The sequence below is a fragment of the Leptonotus elevatus genome, chromosome 18 (genome assembly GCF_054856555.1).
Source record: "Leptonotus elevatus isolate MCC_2025b chromosome 18, RoL_Lele_1.0, whole genome shotgun sequence".
In the NCBI taxonomy this organism is placed as follows: Eukaryota; Metazoa; Chordata; class Actinopteri; order Syngnathiformes; family Syngnathidae; genus Leptonotus; species Leptonotus elevatus.
The window spans coordinates 16,272,592-16,284,564 of record NC_141256.1 but is presented as its reverse complement, the minus strand read 5'-3'; the positions used below and the strand labels follow the sequence as shown (position 1 = coordinate 16,284,564).

Sequence of the window (11,973 nt, the reverse complement as noted above, 5' to 3'; positions counted from 1 at the left end):
CTTTATTCGCTTTTCGTGTGGAAATTGAACTCAAGGTAACAATGAATCGCCTTTTAGGGGGAAAAACACGGCACGTTCGTGGCAGGTTGTGTAACAGACAAAGAGGATCCGAAAGCGGCGTCGCTTGCGTCTCGAGTCGACCACAAAAGGAGAAAGAAAGTTTAAAAAAACTCACTGGAAAGCGTTTCCTCGCTTTCAAAACATGAAGCAAAACACACCGCAGGGCACTAAAAGTTGCTTCATAATGCACAGAAACTGCTAACACGTGCGTCCTTTCAGGTGCTAAACAAACTCACAATGTCCAAAACAAATGTCACTTTTGGCATTTTTGTTATTTAGTGGCACATTGATAGAAGCACTGACCGACATTTACAACCCAAATTCCAATATTTCTTCCATGAAAAAGTTGTATTACCTTAGCAGGCTTATTAGTATTATTATTTTTTGGGGCTTTGTTTCAAAATACATTGTTTGAAGATAAATGCAAATTAAACTTGGAAAGGTGGAGAACTATGTAGTAGTCAGTTGTGGAGATGTTTAGCATTTAATATTGTTTTTTTTCCATTTTAGGTTTCCTAATTTTTGGGGCATGTGGCTAAAACAGCGCCTCGTGTTGGACTTGGGCCCTGGCACCAGCCGCCTCTGTCCCACGACATAAGGACCTCGGTTGTGGCGTGACAGCTTTAGAGTGCCTCATTGTCGACCATGAGTGCACAAAGATAATAAGGCAGAAAATAAACAGGTAAGATTAACTCTTTTTTTTTTTTCATCTGACATGACAGCCAGGATGTGGACCGGGGTGGGTTTTGAACTGACTGACTTTAGAACGCCTCGTTGTCCCCGCAACGACCCTGTTGGATACATTCCAGCTACTTTAAGCAATATATATTTTCACAGCTCAACCACGTTGTTATGTTTATGCATAAGAAAGATTCTGGATGAAGTAGCATTTTCCCAAGTTGTACTTGATTTGTCTGTTAGACAGTTGACAGCTGAGTGGGCGTGGTTTCAGTGCATTCAGCGGACACGCCCACAGTGAGACAATAGCTTGATTTTTCTTTTTTTAATTGCATTAAAAAAAAAAAAAACGTTTTCTGTAGTTTTATCCAAAAATATAACTAAAATGTTTTGATTCTATTTTATTATTATTTTTTGTACATTCTTAATTATTTTTCTTGAGCTTTAAACTTCAAAAGGTTGACCCACAATATAACAGGAGGGTTCAACTTCACGCCATGTGCTAACATTGAGGATTTTCTTTAATAAACAGGCAAATATTTCAACATACAGCACATTTATACTTGAAAAAATCCAACAGTAAAAAAAAAAGTAATTTTAGTTTTTAAATATGTTTAAAAAGTATGTTTTAATCAGTTCATAGATTGTTGTACGCTCTGTGTGTTAAAGTAGCGATTGTTTGAAATATTCATGCTAGTTCCTGTTAGCCCATCTATGGCGTTTTGCGTTACATGTTAGCGCACAAGCACGGTTAGCTTCTTATTTGGAGACGTGCGAGCAAAAATGGGAACATGCGGCAAGGAATGTGTTAAAATAAATGAATAATTGAAGTAACCGATAAATAGCGTTTGCAAATTACGCAAGGCTTAAACCCTCCACACCCTTCTTTTTTGTGTAATTGTAATTATGTGTTCACTGGTTCGTGTCATCTTTTTTTTTTTGTTGCAATATCAGGACAACTCAATAGCGCCTTGCCTAATAAGGCGTGTTTGTGTGTGTGTGTGTAAGGAATGTTATTAGCATCACACGCCCAGCTATTGTTCAAGCGTGTGGAAATTTCCACAAATGACACCAATTCAGCCGGCTTTCGGTCTTGGCAGCGATGCACTTGCGTAGCCCCGACGTGTTCGCCGTTGCATAAGAGCCGCACTGTGAGTGTCTGCAAACCCCCCACAAAGCTGCTCCGTGCCTAATAAGTATCTATTAATACCTCCTCACAACCCCCCCGTGAGGATGGAGGGGTATAACGGCAGAAATAGCAGGTGCTCCCCCCCCCCCCCCCCCTTCTTCATAACATCAGCATCAACAGCGGTAAAATTAGACCACTATGACGCCAAAACGCGTCGGCTCCTGCACGGCTCAGGGGAGGGTGGGAGGCGATGTGAGGAAGAGGAGGAGGAGGAGGCTGATGATGTTGTTGTGAGGTAGACTGAATTGTGATGATGAGGATGATGATGATGATGATGATGATGATGATGAAACAGGCAGGCTCACCCACATGCCGCCTGAATAGAACGTTGAAGACGCATCCGTGGCAGAAATGGGAAAAAGTACAGCAAGGGCACATTCTGTACTTTAGCGCAAGTATCCATAAGTTGCGCAAAAACTGGTTTGGTTTCCGTTTGAACCTTTTGAACATGAAGAAGAAGAAAAAAAAAAAGGGGCAATTAGACAATGAGTGGCAGTTAATTATCATTGCTAACATTGTGAATAATAATAATAATAAATGCTAAATTGGCTAATGCTAGTTGCAAACAATAAGCCTTATTTTATTCAATTTTTTTTTCCAATTCCTCCACTCTAGAGGGCCCGAGCAGTGACCGCTACAAGGTTCCTATTGGAAAAAATAAATTAAAAAAAACAGTGAGATTCTATTTGATGGGAGCAGGGCATCAAATTTTGTGTTTCATAATTAAATAAATACAATGATTAAAAATAAACAAATATAGCTTTCTCAGTGGCACATTTGACTTTGAAATGTTGGAGGTATATGTAACAACCTACGACGTATAGAACAACCTTTTTTGAGCCACACGCTAAACTTAACAGGAAGTCCCCCATTTTTATTTACGTTGCAATTTGTCGCCATATTTTTTTTTTTTAAAGCCTTTTATAGAGAATATATTTGAACAAACTTCTCCGATGATCCGATCGTCTTTAAACTTGCCGCGTTTCATCTAAATATGTTTAAAAGGGAAGTGTTTAATATTGCATTAATGGAATATGAGTTCATCAGCAAAAATCCAACAGTTTTTGTATCAATATCAGAAGGCGGCCATTTTGCCACTGTCGAGTGAAAATGGCATCGCAGTTGCTCAGGTCTCAGGTGACAACGAATCACAGCTCGGCTTCAGAAAACAGCTAAGCTGTGATTGGTCGTTGCCTGGGCAACCGTGATGTCATCTTCAGTCGACAGCAAGTGGCAAAATGGCCGCCCCCTGAGATGAATAAAAACGGCTGGATTTTGCTTCTTAACTCATATTCCACAAATGTAATATGAATGAATCAAAATGCCATGTTTAGACTAGTGAGGTCACATATAACACATTATTGTCAAGAAACGTTTTACGGTTGATTTCCACTTTTAAGATGAAAGGCTATTTATTGTAAGCTTTGTATTTTGTCGCATGTTGTTGCCGTGACAACGTGCCGTTTGCGAAGAAAAGGGATGCCATGAAACATTTATATTTTACAACAAGCCTGAAATAGAAAGTACGGATATCGCTAAGCAAATGTCAGGAAGAAAGTTGTCGGAAAAAGACTTTTGATAGCTTTTGAATCAATCACTTAAGTGCAGTAACATACCACGAATGCTTCTATGACTTGTATACGTCTGTTAAATGTGACTTGGCAGTACAAGTAATGAAGGTTTTAGGGCGGAGACCTCTAAATGAATGCACTTTATAGTATTTCCTTTTAGGGAAATGTACTTTACTAGAATACCTTGGGATGTCAAAGCAACGTCAGTTCACACGATAATATCCTGTTCCACTCCGGACAGTCAACATTCATCTGGCCCGTCTTCTTTACGCGGATTGCGGTTGGCGTACATGATTTGGGCGCCTTTGTCTTTTTGTCGTCGATTGACAGCCTTTCAGCGTCAGGGGCGTGTCGACGCTTTGCGTCAGCCTGCCTTGCCTGCCACATTCAAGGAATTGTTATCTTTTGTGCTTTGGAAAAATAGGTCAGGTTGCTGCCGCGTGATTCGTCGTTGAATCGAAAAATCAACTTGATGGCCTCTTGGCCAAGTGTTGCAAGTCTTGGCCTTCAAGCAGACTTTTTAGGGTACAAAAAAGTTGAGCAAAATATCCTAGACACTATGTCCTAAGCCCCCCCCCCCCCCCCCAACAAAAACAAATAAATAAATGTCAGTTTCAGTCTACAGCAGGGGGCGATGTTGCCTAAAATGTCAGCCTCCTTGAATGACTGAAAACGGGTGGATTATTCTTAATTCTTCCAGATACTCCATTTAGACTGGTTTGATCACATGGAAAATAAAATAGTAAATACATTTTTGACTTATTTTCCACTCTAATTGTGTTTGAAACAGAACAACCCAAAGCTGTTTTGAGCTGACGTCTCACATATTTCTTCTGGAAAATGGTTCCACTTTTTTTTTTTTGTAGGTGTTATACTTGAAGTTCACACGAGTTTAAAAAAGGGCCAGCTTGGGTGGTGGCGACTGGCGAGGAGGTTGCTATTCTTAGAAACCATTTGACGCACCGAGCTGCGACACGGGAGGGATTTCTCCGTCCAATAATTGTCGTTCTCGCGCCAGACTCGCCACTCGGTATCCCCGCCTCGGAACGAGGATGTCTCCGTGGAAACTGGGCCGTTTTTTTTTTTTTTATAGTGTAGGCGGCCAACTGCGAGATGCGTGATGAGGAATAATAAAAAATGATGATGATGATGGGGGTGCTTGAAATAAGCATGACGCCTGCGATTGCTTTTGAACGTGAGCAATGATGAGGTCAAAAAGCGTCACTGGATGGGATCGTGCTGCAATAAGCAACTGATAAGATATTTATTGTTTGTGTAAAATGTGTATGACCCAGATGGAGTTAATATTTGACAGGATTTTTATATCCTACAACACAAGTAGCAGCGTACACTGACCCAATAAACTCCAAGCAAACGCTATAAACCCAAGTACTGTGTATTTTTTTTGCTGTTTTGTTAATCATGGCAAAATGAATACACAGTACTGATAAATTGATAAATCCGCGATATACACTTAGATATCTATGATTTAAACATCCGAGAGACAAGTGAGACCGCAATATGGCGAGTGGCCTGATGTAGCAAAATGTGACGTGTACGTGTAGTTCCCCCCTCCGACCAGCCGGCGCCGCTGCAGCAGGCTGCAAACTGATTCGGTGTCGCCGAAGTAGGAAGCTGTTAAGCGGGCTAGCTGGCAGTGGCTGGTTGGTCGCTCGCTCGCTTTGAGAGGGTTTCAGCCATGGCTCGCTTCGCGGCGTTCCTGCTCTTACCGGTTCTCATCGAATCGGCGTCCGCCATCTCCTTCAACTTGCCGGTCAACTCGAGGAAGTGCCTGCGGGAGGAGATCCACAAGGACGTTCTCGTCACCGGGGAGTACGTGATAACCGAGTCGCCCAACAGCAACACCAAAACCAACCTAAAGGTGAGCCCCGACCGGACCGAGTAGCCGGCTCGGACAAAGGCCACGAATCGACGGAAGCTCATTACGTTACGTTCGACATATTACAATAAACACGTTTTATTATCGAGACTCGCATTGAAATGATTTAAATGTAGCTCGTTACTGCTAATGCGGGTGACTTAGGCGCGGGCCCCAAAACAACAACTTCCTGGTTTAAATAAGCTAATTAGTAGCAGCTAACTGACGTCAACCTTTACTTGAAGTTCGCACTGTCTTTGTGAAATGTGCTTTTATGATAATAATAATAAAAATGATGCATGCGGGGGGAAATAATGTGCGTTTTGCATCCGCCGGCTGTTACACGTCACTCTTTACACTCCACGCACAAATGGCAGCTGCTAACGTTAGCATGCTAGCCACCTAGCTACACGTTAAGTGGGAATGTGACGACGCTCAAAAAAAGCAAAACGCATACTGAAAATATTGTTTGGTTGTTGGGAAAGCCATTACCAAGGGCATTGTCGTCACATAGCTGAATATAATAAAATACTTTGAGCGCATTTTATGTAAGAAGTGTATATCAAATTGGAAGTACCTAAGAAGCAGCTCTCAAATGTAATGAGGTTATGACCCCTGCTTTATAATTATATAAACTTTCTTGGCCTGCTCGACAATTTGGGGATTTTTTTATTGTATTTTTTATTTGGTCATCATTCTGTTAGTCTTCAATGTGTCAGTTTTGTCTCCCCCAATTGTATTCCATTTTGGAACAAGGCTGTAAAATAACAAAATGAATGTCTCCTTGTTGCAGATCACAGATTCTGCCGGCCATTTGCTTTACAGCAAGGACGATGCCACCAAAGGAAAGTTTGCATTCACCACGGAGGACTACGAAATGTTTGAGGTGTGCTTTGAGAGCAAGTCTCCTATGGGTACGTTTCATCTGATTACACGAGAGAATACTACTTTTTAAGCAAGTGATATTTATTTTTGCTGCCCTGTATTTAAAGGAACTGGAAGAGTGCAGGATCAATTGGTCAAACTGGACATGAAGCATGGCGTGGAGGCCAAGAACTATGAAGACGTAAGGGTCCTTGCATTGGTTTTTGGGTGAAATGTTTTTTGGAATTGGCCGAATTTTACCATAGCATTTCTGCCCAACAACAACAATATGGTACGCCATATTTTTCTACACGTTGATAATTATGACTCCGAAAATAATTTTACTAAGTGCTATAAAATATTGCTTTATATAGCATCTTGTATGACAGAAATATTATGAATATCTCCTAGTAGTAGTCCACTTCTGTTGTGTTCTCACGCTACGCTTGATAATAAGACAACAGCAACCATGCTGGGAACGGTCCCTTGGCACACACATGGCGCACGTGCTGCTGTGGTTCCTTGCAAGTGTTTGCATGAGATCAAAAAGGCTGCCAGCGACAAGGTCCAGTTGCATTTTTAGCTACTTTCTGAACTGTGTTGCTTCAGACGGTGAGACAATGAGCATTCTCAAAAGCTCTGTGACAAACAAACCCAGCTAACCATATTTTAAGCTGTGGCCACTGACACCTACTGGATGAACTTTGTAATTACCAGTATCCGCTTGACTACCACTGGCAAGGCTGATTTTATGTTGTTGTGTGTGCTTTGTGAATCCAGATTGCCAAGGTGGAGAAGCTGAAGCCTCTGGAGGTGGAGCTGCGGCGGCTGGAGGACCTCTCCGAGTCCATCGTCAACGACTTTGCTTACATGAAAAAGCGAGAGGAGGAGATGAGGGACACAAATGGTAAATTCCTCGCGAGAAATTAGCCAGTTTGACTTGGTGACAGGCAAAGCCTCAAAAACGCTACGGTAAATTTCGACCGTATTTATTTCAGTCTTCTCCGTGCTTTTAGAAAAGGGAAGAATCAGCGAGTTACTGACGGGGAAATGTTGACTTGTCCTTGCGAATTAACACGTTTACCTGCCTGCCCGGAACAGAGTCCACCAACACGCGCGTGCTGTACTTCAGCATCTTCTCCATGTGCTGCCTGATCGGGCTGGCCACGTGGCAGGTGTTCTACCTGCGCCGCTTCTTCAAGGCCAAGAAGCTGATCGAGTAGAAGAGGAGCCGGCGGTCGTCATCATCATCATCCGGCTCGACTGACACACGTCCTAACATCCATCCTCCTTGGACGTCAAGGGAAGTTTTAGGCGGGGGGGGGGAGGGGGTTTCCGCAAATTCAATTTTTTCAAAGATGCCAGACTAACGCGATGGTCCAAGACACGATCAGGCGGTTTGTAACATGACAAGCGCTGCAAGGGGAGAGATGCTCCACATGACGCCGTGTGTCTGTCTGCACTGTTCTTCCCGCGAATGAAGAGCTTGTTTTTGTTTGGAACGGATATGCCACAAGAATGTTGCAGAGGAAACCCTCTTAATCAAGTGAAGGCTATTTGAACGTGTGCTTTTGTTTGTACGTCGCTCTTCTTCTGTGTTAAGTCTCTCCATTTGCATATGTGGTTGTCTTTGAGTTTTCTTTTTGTTTTCAAACTGTAAATGCCCTCCCCAATCACATGTACACGTTTATCTTTCTTTGGCAAATTGATTTGTCACTAATATTGTCCTTTTTTTTTTTTTTTTTTTTTACATTTATCTATGAATTAGGTCACCATCTTTAAATGAACTCTTGCATGTTATGATTCAGTCATCTAAAATGGCAGACACCTCACATAACGGCAGCAGCGTTTGTAAAATAATCTGAACTAGGGGTGGGCAATATGGCCAAAATATAAAATCTCTCAATTTTTCTTTTCATACATTCTGGATGATTAAAATTGTAATCTATTTTCATCCAATAAATCCAACAATCATTTAATGGTTTCATTTATTCAAAGATAATTTCCATGCAAAAAGTTCATACAACAGTAATGTATACTGATCCTTAACCAGTTTTAATGTAAAATTAACATTAGTAGTTTGTGCTTAAATGCCACATTAATTGGTTGGTAGCTATTGGAAATTCATAAAGCACCTATACAGCATTATGCCACAACTCTCAAAAACATTTGGATGTCACAACAGTTTTTGATAACCCAGAAGACAAGCCCATTTTCAACGATTCGATTTTTAAAAGGATTGACCCAATTTGATTTATTGCCCAGCTCTAGCCTGAACAAGGAATTTGTTGAACCACCTGAATTGTATGTGAAGCCTCCAAGCATTTATTTACGCTACTAAATTGATCGTTTGACGTAAGCAAGCAGCTCACGCCAATTTCTCGCACTTGCAGATCCATCCAATGTACTTAAGTTGTTTTTTTTCCTTCCTCTCTTTGGGGATACTTAGGAGGTGCGGTTACATGGTCTTCGGGAGGTTTGTGTCTGATCTGAAACGGTTTAATTACAAAGGCACTTGCCATGGGGATTTTGTTTTGACTTATTTTATTTCAGAGACCGTGTGCATTGTGCACAATCGATTTTTATGTTGACTGGTGCATTTTGTAAATTTGTCATGGGCTTTTTATTCAATAAACTATTGGATGGTTTTAGTGTGTACAATTTCCCCCCAAACGAGCTTTACAAAATAATCATACATTTAATACGAGGTGGGCCACAACTTGGCGTAACAATTTAGAAAAATAAATGTTCGAATCAATACAAGGCTGGATTGTATTTGAATTGATACAAAGACAATTTGATTTGATATTCACGTAAATTAACAGTTTAGCGGCACGATGAAAAAATGATGCAATGCAAACATTAGCCAGATTTCAGCCAATCAGATGCCGCCGTAGTCAATGTTGACCCGGATGTAGCCCTGAAACACTTCCTGGTTTGAAATGGCCGCCTTACCAACACTTGACACACTCACGAGATAACTTCATTTTTTTTTCTTTCCCTGGGACAACAGTTTGTATTTTTTTTGCCACAATGCCAGGCGGGGATAAAGAAACGGACCTGAGCGAGCGAATCGAGGCCTTTTTGTCCGACTTGAAGCGAGGCGGGAGCGGCACCGGACCTTTACGGGGTTCTGCGGAAACAGCCCGGGAAACGACATCGCTGCTCCGGAGGATCACGTCGCAGGCTCGCTGGAGCAGCGCAGGTGCTGCACGGAAGACCGTTTGAGATCGCCCCCTCCCCCACCATTACCCTTCATATCTAGATTACTAGTGCATATTTTGTCCCCGTGGGCGGTCTATAACCATGAATATGCTCCACTACACACTGACAGTATAACACAATACATTACATTACACTAGTACTAGCATAACTAATACCGCTTCAACGAGAGAGGAACATGTTTGCAATGCCAAAATTGTAATCTTGCAAGCATGTATTGGTTGCAAGCTGAAGTTTGAATGTAAACAAACAAGTGTCATTTTCTAACAATTACCATGTTGGAGTGAGTGAAGCTCCTCGTAGTAGACAAATGTCATAGACAAATGATTTTCAAATCTGCTAAAACTCCGAACGGAAAACGTCAATAAAGGAAAGATGCTGCCGACTCATAGGCACCTCTTTGAATTCTTGTTATTATGATGATGTAATGTGCTTTCCCACCGAAAGGATCATAACTTGGTGTGTATTTTGATTTGTTCAGGCGACCTCATGGAAATCACCCGGAAGGAGGGCAGGCGGATGGTCGCTGCCCAGCCATCAGAGACCACCGTCGGGAACATGATCAGACGTGTGCTCAAGATTATCAGAGAGGAGTATGCAAGGTGAGTCACCTGAAAATTTTAAGGGGATACATTATGGACTTTTATTGACTTGTATACAGTTAGATGGGCTGAGAGTAAAATAAAACAACCAAGTAGTATGTTCTTTATAAAGAAGTAAAATATGAGCATTTATGCTGTCAAATTTGTAGTAAACTATAATAAAAAATTTTTTTAGCAGAAAATAGATTATATTTTATAAATAATATTTATTTTATATGTAATCAACAAAACTACGGTTTAAAAATAATATAAATTTAAAATGTCCATAGGTGTGATTGTGAGTATGGTTGTTCGTCTCTGTGTGCTCTGCGATTGGCTGGCAACCAGTTCAGGGTGTACCCCGCCTACTGCCCGAAGCCAGCTGAGATAGGCTCCAGCAACCCCTGCGACCCTTGTGAGGACAAGCGGTACAGAAAATGGATGGATGGATGGATAATTGTATTATTATAATTAATAAAATGATTACGACTCTCCTTTGGGCGTCCTTCACCTGGTGTTGACATTTGATACGCACGTTTGCAGGTCCCGGGGCAGCAGCGAGGAGCTGGACCAGCAAGAGTCTCTCCACAAGCTGCTGACAACGGGAGGGCTCAGCGAGGAGAACTTCCGGCAGCATTTCGCTCCCCTCAAAGCCAATGTCATCGAGGCCATCAACGAGCTGCTGACGGAGCTGGGTCAGTGGCTAACACGCTAGCTACTCACAGGAAGTTCCGGCTATCGGGCAAAAAACAAAAACAAATTGAAACTTTTTTCCTGTGAGTTAGTGTTGCATTTGATCTGCGTTAGCCGTCTTGGCTTTCTAAATGGCGGCTTGTTCCAGATGGGACGACAGACAACATCTCCATGCAGGCGCTGGAGCACATCCACTCCAACGAGGTCATCATGACCATCGGCCGTTCTCGCACCGTGGAGGCCTTCCTCAAAGACGCCGCGCGCAAACGCAAGTTCCACGTCATTGTCGCCGAGTGTGCGCCTTTCTGTCAGGTAAGCGGCACTGAGCTGTAAAAACAACAACAACCTTTTTTATTTTATTTTGCAATAAATGTGTCAAATATTTTGCTGATTTCTGTTTCGTGTTTCCATCAGGGACACAAAATGGCCACCAGTCTGTCAGAAGCTGGCATTGAAACGACGGTGATCGCGGACGCCGCCATATTTGCCGTCATCTCTCGCGTTAATAAGGTAATGAAGGCGGCGGGCGATTTTGTGACGTCATAACCAAGAGGACGGCGCATTTGTTTTCCGCCCGTCAGGTGATCATCGGGACGCAGACGGTCCTCGCCAACGGAGGCCTGAGGGCCGTCAACGGGACGCACACGCTGGCCCTGGCGGCCAAGCACCACTCAACGCCGCTCATCGTTTGCACGCCCATGTTCAAGCTCTCGCCTCAGGTGTGACAAGACGTTTACTTGACAAGACAGCGTTAAGCTCCAAAATGATGCTGACCGTCAAACTTGTTGCAGTTCCCAAATGAGGAGAACTCCTTCCATAAGTTTGTCTCACCGCATGAAGTGCTTCCATTCGCTGAAGGTAAAGCAACTCGCGCTCGTTATTAATCAGCGCTGGCGTGCTGTTGTGAGAACAGTTTGTGTTTCCGTCACATTTGCACGCATTTACGGAAACGAGCAACATTGACAGTGAACAATTTGTTTTCTTAGGGGAGATCCTGTCCAAGGTGAACGTGCACTGTCCCGTGTTTGACTACGTCCCGCCCGAGCTCATCACGCTCTTCATCTCCAACTTTGGCGGGCACGCGCCCTCGTACATCTACCGGCTCATGAGCGAGCTCTACCATCCCGAGGATCACGAATTGTAATCGCTCGACTTAAAAAGACATCAAACAACTCATCAGTTTGTGTTGTGTCTAATTCTGCCGAGACGCGTTCAATATGTGGACTGACACTCTTC

At 42.7% G+C, this 11,973-nt stretch overlaps 2 protein-coding genes across 2 annotated transcripts; both read left to right on the top strand.

The window, feature by feature from the left end:
- Positions 1 to 5,086: 5,086 nt before the first annotated feature.
- On the top strand, positions 5,087 to 8,889 carry tmed10 (transmembrane p24 trafficking protein 10). Its single transcript, XM_086061698.1, has 5 exons — positions 5,087 to 5,380; positions 6,171 to 6,291; positions 6,370 to 6,443; positions 7,022 to 7,148; positions 7,343 to 8,889. Exons 1-5 carry the CDS (start codon positions 5,198 to 5,200, stop codon positions 7,462 to 7,464), a joined length of 627 nt encoding a protein of 208 aa, XP_085917824.1. The 5' UTR covers positions 5,087 to 5,197; the 3' UTR covers positions 7,465 to 8,889.
- Positions 8,890 to 9,026: 137 nt separating this feature from the next.
- On the top strand, positions 9,027 to 11,913 carry eif2b2 (eukaryotic translation initiation factor 2B, subunit 2 beta). The gene is made up of 8 exons (XM_086061697.1): positions 9,027 to 9,446; positions 9,945 to 10,065; positions 10,588 to 10,739; positions 10,886 to 11,049; positions 11,152 to 11,247; positions 11,319 to 11,456; positions 11,529 to 11,595; positions 11,724 to 11,913. Exons 1-8 carry the CDS (start codon positions 9,275 to 9,277, stop codon positions 11,879 to 11,881), a joined length of 1,068 nt encoding a protein of 355 aa, XP_085917823.1. The 5' UTR covers positions 9,027 to 9,274; the 3' UTR covers positions 11,882 to 11,913.
- Positions 11,914 to 11,973: the final 60 nt, after the last annotated feature.